Source organism: Symsagittifera roscoffensis, chromosome 3 (genome assembly GCF_963678635.1).
Source record: "Symsagittifera roscoffensis chromosome 3, txSymRosc1.1, whole genome shotgun sequence".
Taxonomy (NCBI): Eukaryota; Metazoa; Xenacoelomorpha; order Acoela; family Convolutidae; genus Symsagittifera; species Symsagittifera roscoffensis.
The window spans coordinates 62,046,643-62,055,870 of NC_087064.1; the positions used below are offsets into that span (position 1 = coordinate 62,046,643).

Below are 9,228 nucleotides of genomic sequence, written 5' to 3' on the forward strand. Positions count from 1 at the left end.
AATTTGACGAATGAGTTTCTTGAAATTATTTATTGTTCACGCATGCTAAGTAAACGATTTTTGTGAGTTTGATATTTAGTGTAGCAAAATTTGAATAAACATTTATATTGGCGGTTTCACAAGCATTAAATTGCAAAAACGCTGTGTAATATTTTGATTCGTATATTCAATTTTTTTTTCAAGTTAGCCTTTCCTTTTATTTCTCTTCGGTCTTTTTTTTTTCTGGTTTTTATACAATTTGAAATAATAATTATTGAACTATTTCAGAATTAAATGAACATTGCACGTTGCCGTGTATGAAACTCCTCTTTTTCTTCAAGTCTGGAGTTGAATCTACTTATCGCGTATGCTTTAAAAAGATTGCTCATTAACTTCACCAGCATGAGTTTTTCAGAGGATTCCAAATCTGAAGATATAGAACAGGATGGCTTTGAAATGAAGAACAACTTCGAAAACAAAAACGATGATTTGACAAAAATCACTGCAGCGGAGTCTAAAGGTAAACAAAATTTCCGTGTCTGTACAAAACAGTCACATACAAAACAGTCCAATACAAAACAGTCCGGAAAAGTATGAAAATGAACAAAAAAACAATCCGATACAATACAGTTCGAAAATAGTCCCAATTAAGAATTGTTTTAACAAGCCGGCTGGCCGAGAATTGTCCTTTGTTTAACAAGCATAATGAACAAAATAGTGACCGCCGCAGTCGCGCCAACGTGTTGCGAGCTTGCCAACAGAGGGTAGGACTTTATACGAAATTTAGAGCCGGTTATCGCCGCGAAGCGCGCGCACATCGGCGACCTCAAACCGGACTGTTTTGTATTGGACTGTTTTTTTCCTCCATTACTTGATTTTTGGGACTATTTTGTATTGAACTGTTTTGTATGTGACTGTTTTGTATATGTACCAAAATTTCCATTCTTCATATTGCAGCACTCTACATAGTCATAAAGCAAAAATATTTGTTCGGCGAGCTTCTAGGGGTTAGTTAGTTCAACAGTGCCGAAGTAGAACAAAACCGAAAAGAAAATATTGTTCAATAGTGCCGAAAACTGTTTTTGATGTCTGTTTCTACTCATCCCAAAATCACGGAAAAGGTATTTCAATTCAAATTGATGGAATGTTAAAAGACAAAGTTGGCCATTTTAATTAATGCTCCAAGTTAAACTGTCACACAACCTATTTAATTTTCTTCACACAACTAATTTAGCTTTCTAGTGAACAGTCGGTTGTTTTAATGCTTTATTTTTAATTTTTTCTTTTTATCTCCAACTTGTTTGACCTCGAAACTTTAACGAACAACTGAAATATGAGATTTATAAAAACGCCATGAAAATATAATTTATTTCAAGAAAATTATCAAAACCTATCGACATTAACCAAGGAAGGAGAAAAAGTAAAAAAAAATTCGAGCTGGAAAAATTTTAAAAAATATATGGGTAATTCGAAAAATCCAGAAAACAACGACGAAATTTAAAGAGAATGTAACAAAGGAAACGTAACTAATACCAGAAAATATCAATTTAACCCACCAGACGAAACCAATGAACGCAACCAAGAAATGAATGACCTAGATCGCGAAAAGGTCAAACAAAGAAAACACCTGTTTTTACCAAGAGAGGGCGAAAGCTACGGATTTTTGCAGGGGGACTCAGTAGTGAACAGAATAAATCGAGAACAAATATCAGAAAATGTTTAAGCGAGAAGATTTGTATCTGCTTCCACCCTTCAATTTTCAGCACATAAAAGTAGAGCAATGCTTTGATGTACTTCGAGAATAAAATGTCAAAAAGCCTCAGGGACCTTCTACCGTACTTGCTTGAGATATAGTTGACGGCCAATCAATAATTGTGACCCACCTTACTTTTGTCATTAATGCCTGCATCGATTAGAAAGTTTTTCCATCTGAACTAAAGAAAGCAAATGTCACGCCCTTCAAAAACGATGACCCGTTGGATCCAATCAGTTACTGCCCTATTTGATTAACATGTGCTTTTTCCAAAATCTTTGAAAAACTTCTTCATGCTCAAAAAACAGAACATTTGAACAAAGAACAAATAAGGACGCCATTTGAGTTTGGATTTCGCAAAAAGTTCTCAAGACAAGGTTCATTAATCTACGTTACAGAAAGTATCTGAAAAGAAATTGTTCATGCAGCTTCATTGGATCTTTCAAAGGCTTTTGACTCTAATACACATAATAATTTAGAAAAAAATTACACTGTATGGGATCTTCAATGGAAGCAAAAGCATTATTAAAAGATTTCCTCATTGAACGCTTTAAAAGGGTAAATGTGAATGGAGTTTGTTTTCACTGGATTGAATTTAAAAGAGGTGTGCCGCAAGCCACGGTACTAGATCCTTCTATATCAATGATATACAAAAACTATTATCTCATGAATGTACTTTGGTGCAATATCCAGACGACCGTATGATATATGCATCATCCCTAACTTCAAATGATGCGTTGAACCAGTTTCAAAATTCCTTGCTCGAATTCACTTAATTTTCTGTAGAAAATCAGCTGTATTTGAATGCATCAAAATCAGAAATTTTTGTCAAAAAAATGATAAACAGAATGTGGAAACTGACCGACCTATTATAAATGACCAACACATAGCGATGAAAACTAAATGCAAATTTTTAGGTCTAATTCTTGATTCTAGTTTTTCATTTCAATCTCAAAAAATATTGCAAAAATGGCACAAGGAATCAAAACGATAGATACTATTAGACACCAACTTCCCACATTGTCTTTGATTGCTTTGCTTCCTTGTTTAGTCTTAAGTCATTTAGATGATGCAGGAATAGTTTTGGAGCAAATTATTGCAACTTCAATGATGTTCTTAGAAAAGCAGTTGAACTGGGCTTTGAAACGCACATTTTTCAGATCTAAATTTAAATCATCTGCCGCACTACGGAAAAGTAAATCATTTACCGGAATTGAGAAAAGGATTGAATTAAAATGTGACATATCTATATCAGTATCTTACTAACAAACGTCAAGTTTTTACAAGTGCATTGAGACTACCGACAGCGAATTTTAGAATAAATCAACAAGCAAAGCAAATAATATTTGATAACCACTCCACTGTTCAACTGCTTCTCTACCAAAAAGTTTTTATCTGACATCAAAAAAATGGAATTCGTTGCCCAGTAAATTGCGAAATTTGGCGTTACCACATCAACGTTCAAGAAAAAATTTAAAGAGTTCTTCACTACTGAAATGAAATCTAATCCTATATGTACGCATCCTAACTCATGGTGCGATATCCGTTTTCATTAGTTGATTTGCAATTATATGTTCAGTTTTGACAATGTTTCAATAATTTTATGTTGAATACAATTTTCACCGATGCACAAATATTTTCTAACTTACATTTTCATTCTTAAATTGATGATTTTATTGATGTAATAATTACATCTCATTGTATTCAAACTTGAGTAACTAATCTGGTTTTGTAACTAATATTAACTTTACACTCTTACTATACTAATACATCGACTAATCTGTATAGTAATTGAAGTGTTTTTCTTCTTCTACAAAAAGTCGCCAAGCGCAGTGTCATAAGCTTTGCTGAACCGAAAATTAACTCTGCAATTTTCAAACTTATTTCGGTTTTGCTTCGACAAGTATTTACGCAAAATTGTAAAAAAATTTCAAAACGGAATTCAAAACTTTCAAATAACAGCAACTTTCAGTTCTGTTGAACACATGTCCAGTTTCGGCACTTTTGTCTTTTAGCACTGTTGGATTCGCTTCTTTCTAAACTCGAAGGCTTGTTAGGTTTTACGCGAATTAAGTAGGAGACAAAATGTCAAATTATAGAAGTAACTTGAAATTTTCACCACAATTTTTATGGCGGATTTTGGGTCGAAATTCATTTAGGTGTCATAATAAGTCTGCTGGATCGATTTTCTGGCGGTGTATTGTCTAGCATTAAAATTGGAACATAAAATTGAAAAATTCCCAAATCTATAATCATTATACACTAAAACACAAAAAAAACTTAATCAAGCATTTCACAATTTGTGCGGCACGCAGTCTTACGTATTTTACAGTATGTGCGGCACTCATTGTTCGGTTAAGCCATTACAAGTCGGGGTATGATTGATTTCATTTTTAGTGTGAAGAAACTTTATTTGCTTGCTGGTTGCACAATTTTTCAGTTTTCTACATCTCAGAAATGCAAGTTGCGATTGGGAAGGATTATGATTGTTGGTTTGTATTTCTGAGAAATAAAGCTATCTTAATTAAGCTAGCCGATACATTGTCGTGTTTTCCAACTTTTATGCTAGTCGAGCTTTATGCTAATGGAGAGGTCGCCAATTTTTCATTTAATCGTTAGCATATTTAAGAATAGTTGTTTGTTACTGGTTGATTTGAAAAAACTTTTTTTTGTCAGTTCTCATTTCACTTTTAATTAAATTTTTGATGCCATTCATTTGCAATAGGCAGCGAAAATTGGCCAAATCGGAATGATAAATTTCATTTAAATTTTGTCTAACGAATCTTAAGCATTTGACGTATACGAGTTTCAAACATTCAGTAAATCACATTCGGACATAGTGAAAATTGTTGCGAAGCTTCAAAGAACTTATATCACAGTCAGATTTTGTCTCAACGCTACCCATTTTGTATGATTTTGTCTCAACGCTACCCAGCTCCCTTAAAACGCAAGAAATTTTTCGAGCTCGATATTTGCTGTACGAATGTTTTTACTGGGCGAGACAGAAAAAGCAAAGTTAAAAATCTTTGTTTCAATGCATTTTGACTTTTCAGCTTTGTTTTCCATTTTCGGTATGATTGGTTTTGCTGTTATCTAGGAAGCAATTTCGGTCAATTAGTTTGATTTTGGTATACCATGAAAAGTTACGTATCACAAAGAAATGGGTTGGAGTGAATTTTTTCATTAAAGCCCTTTCACTCGTGAATACACCAGTATTAAAATATTTATACTTTTTGCCGTGGAAAAACGTTGGTCTGAATATATATTTTTTACTGATTGAGTAGCCGAATTGTGGCAAGTAAAATAGTGTAGAGCGAACTCATTGAACGTAAGATCGTAAGTCTGCTTAAATTTTTTCGGCTTAGGTGCCACATCACATTTTTTATTTTGCTTGGCATGTTTTCCTAGACACCCTGTTTAGATAAAAAACTGATATGGTTATGTATGGAATTGGATTTTTAATTTCTTTATGTTTTCAAAGCTTTTAATTTTTGTTTCACTTTTTGCGACAATTCCAGTTTTTCTGAAAATCTACCTTAACGATATTGACAGAATGCATAATCTCTTTGTCTCTTTACTTTACCCGATTGTCTACAGCCTTCGAAAAAGTTTGTTGGGGAATATTTGACCTATATTTTGGATTTTTCTCGTTTTCCTCTAAAACCATCCCAAATATAAGATTTTGGGCTCAATGGATAGAACCTTTTGGGGGAAGCTCCCTTGTGTGAGAGGCTACGCCTAATATTCGTTACACTAAAATTAATGGACCTCGGAAAAGTCAAAGTTTTGGGCAAAGGCAAGTTTTTGAAATTTTGAAATAACCTGTTTCATCCCGCATCAGTATTTGAAATGAAAAAAAAGTACATATCAAACAGGTACTCCCATCCCAGCTTTAGCTGGACACCTAGTTCTCTTTTATCGAGACATACGAAAATTTTGGTTCGAGTTGTTTTTCATCGTTTTTCACTTTTTTCGACTTCTATTGCATTTATGCTTGTGTTGCTTCGCAAGTGGTGCAAAGCTCCGTCTCTCTGTAAGATTTTGTCTAGACCTTTCATTACACCAAGCACAAAAATGACACAAATTTGAAAATGAAAGAAAAAAATACGTTTTTTAAGTGATTCATTAATGTGTTAAGAAATTATGCGCTACTCGCACAGCACTACTCTTGTTCCGGTTTTGTTTTTGAATTTTGTTATCTGGAAATTAATTTACGGGAATGCAGAACGTAGCTAGGTAGCCTCTCAAGTAATGATAGACAATAAGCACAAGTTCTACTTCAGATCAATAATTTACTGATTTAAAGCATAGACTGCAGGTCTATAAATTAGAGGTTTCAAATAAAATCTAATGATCAAGTTTAATGTAGTATCTCATGTTCGTACCAAACTTGTTATGCTTAGTAAATTTAGGCTTTAATGATGACAGAAGTGTCAATTTAATCAGCAGCGGATGGGGGGTCGAACGCCCCCTCCCTCAGGGATTCGACCCCAACATTTTCCAAAAAGTGCCTAAAAATTGCCTTTTTTGGCCTGTTTTTTTTCCAAAATTTGCCTGCGGAGCAGAAAATTGGGTCTTTATAGTAATTCGAGAGAGCTCAGAAAATCAATTTGTTCCACCTGAAAAAAAAGTCGATAAATTTTCGAAATTTTTTGTGAAAATTCCCCACCTCGCGACATTTAATCACTGTTTTTTTTGCCGCCATTGAAGCATGAATAGATCCAAAAATTACCAGCTTAGGATAAAAACAAAAATACATTCTCGAATCTCAAATCTTATTTCAATTCTTTGAAACGAGTCTCGAAAAAATAGCTGCTTACCCATGTTTGAATTTTAGCCTCTGAGAAAGTGATATCCTTGTTTATCAGATCAGGATCCAGGACCGGTGATTTTTTTTCGACGACTGCAAGTGGGGAAAATTTTTGTCCTCAGGCGTGTTTTATTTCTTTTTGGTTTTCTTTTTTTTTCAATCAGGTACCATAAATAATCATCAGAATAGATCAAGTGATAAGTGATATTGGTAGCGATAATTTTTTTCTCGGGTAAGCTGGTTTTGGAAGCTTCATTCAGTTTTTCACAGAAGCGTTATTGGTCATATTTTTGCTTGTGTATGCAAAGTGCAACTTCGCCTCTGTGTCAAAAAATTACACTCAAAATGAATGTGTTGCTAGAGAAGGTGAAATCAGCTACAGGTTGAATTTCATAGTTTCAGTCGAAATAAATTACAAAAAGATACAAATGCTTGTAATTATTAGCGCATTTTTAACAGTGTTTGTTAATCAGTTTGATTTTTCCTAAATTGATTTACATGCAATTGTCATATGGGCTATGACTAGCCAAACAGATATGTTCAATTATATTGCTTTGATTAGTTTTATCGAATTTGTTGCTGACTTTACATTTTTCGGCAACATATTCACTTTGAGCCAAAATTTTTGGAGTTGATTCAAAATTTCGGAATGGGGGTGGATCGAACAAATTATTTTCAATTTTTCATTCCCTTGTTTGTGTTAGAATTGACAATGTATCTGCTGTCATTTGCACAGATGTTTTCATTTCTGTGAAAGCTCATCTTTGATTAAGTCTGTTGGTATTGTTCAGACAAATCCAAAGGTGGACGAAGTCAGTCGCTGCCACGAGAAGTTCGGGTACGAGAAGGTACCAGAAATAGAACTTCGGGCGCAGAAAGAACTGGTGATGGCCACAGTATTACGGAGACCAGTTCTAATTCGGATTATTCATCAAACGAAAGGCCTTGCGATGAAAAACATCAAGCTCAACAACCAAAATCCTCTCCAAAACCAACAGCATCTGTCGATTATACACAGTATAAAAGAGTCGAAAGAGAAACGGCGAGCAAGCCTACGCCAGACAGAAATTTATCAAATATCTTAATGGCTGGCGTGGCTTTCGCTGTAATTTTGCTTTTACTGCACTGCTATCCACACATAATTCAGCTGCTCCCAAGTCCAGAGCCACCGAAACGTCTGAGTGAAATAAAAAGTCTATATCCGATTGAGAATGATGATCACTATTTCAAGCAATTGACAGGCCTCAAACGAGATTATCTTTACACAGGTGACATTTTGGTGCTAACTTTTGCCGGCTTCATATCGGGAAAATCGGAAGAGCAGAATATCACGCAGTGGAAATTTCGTAAATTCAAATCGGAAATTATCAAATCATTCTTGAACGCAACATCGGAACCAAGATCTATTCTAGCTAATGGAGACATGAGCTCCAAGGAATTTGATGGAAAAATCAAAATTGCTCGAGGATTCGAAAATAATCTTATTTGGGTGGAAGATTTTCTAAAATTGCAAGCTATGCCTCTTCAATTATTGAGGAAATACACTGACGCTCATGCTTTGAATGCAGAGAAAGACACGCTGGTCGTTCTATCTTTTGAAGTGGAAAATGAAAATGGTAATTGGGAGTTAGAAGTCAGTGATTACATGCGCAAAGACTTTGGTCAGAAATTCATTCGTGATGAAGTGGAGCCGTACTTAGCAAGGGTTGCACTCAATATTATTGAGTATCGCCCGCGTCCTGGTGATTAGATGAACATGCATGAATATGCTTGTACTTCGCTTGATAATTCCGTCTGCTGAATCGATTGTTGTTTTGTGATATATTCGTCTGAAAACGCACACTTGATTGTACAAACTATTTGGGATGTTATAACTATTTTCCCCCTTGTAACAAGCGGAGATTATAAGGTTCAAAATTCGCATAAGCTTAGCCCCTGAATGAGTTATTTTCAGAGTGAAAACTCTTTATATGTACTTTGGGGGCTGTTAACATGATATACCGTTTGTCCCTGCCACAGGTGGAGTGAATACGAGCAAATAGTTTTTGAGGCGATTCATTTAGGATTCATTAGGCTAAATCAAGTTCCTTTTAATATCCCTGAAATTGCTCTGAATATATCCTGCTTGATGCGTGACCCAATTATTATATTTATACAATACCGTCTTGTTTTTCTATCCGTTCGTTTCGCTCCAGGGGTGGATCTAGGATTTTCTCGAAGGTTGCAATGACGGATTTTTGAACAGTTTTCAACTATTGACATTTGTACAGGTCGACCAAATTTTTGTTACAACCTTTGAACACTATAACGACCCTGTTTTGACAAATTTTTCTAGACACTTTTTGCAAGGTTTTGACGTCGCGTTTTTTCGGCGCACGATCCGTTTTCAAATTTCCATATATTAGCGCTTAATGCTCCCATAGAAAAATTTGAGTCATAAAGTAGCTCTGAAGGGTGGGTTCTTTAAGTCGTAAGAGGTTTAAATCCCTGAAGGGGAGGGGACTCGCGCGTCCTAAATCCGCCCTTGCTTTGCTGTTAGTTATCTTATTTCTTTTTGAAATTATTTTCATTTTCATCATTTTGGTGCTATAGAGAAGTGCTTCAAAACCACTAACTTTTACTAGTTACATGTGACATTTTTTGCTACTGCTAAAGATACCTGACTTATGAAGGGTTTTCTATTTAT

At 34.8% G+C, this 9,228-nt stretch overlaps 1 protein-coding gene across 1 annotated transcript; it reads left to right on the forward strand.

Moving 5' to 3' along the window:
* The first annotated feature begins 271 nt into the window (after positions 1 to 271).
* Positions 272 to 8,874, forward strand: LOC134841627 (uncharacterized). Its single transcript, XM_063857656.1, has 2 exons — positions 272 to 499; positions 7,334 to 8,874. The coding sequence occupies exons 1-2, from the start codon at positions 382 to 384 to the stop codon at positions 8,290 to 8,292; spliced, it is 1,077 nt and encodes a 358-aa protein (XP_063713726.1). The 5' UTR covers positions 272 to 381; the 3' UTR covers positions 8,293 to 8,874.
* Positions 8,875 to 9,228: the final 354 nt, after the last annotated feature.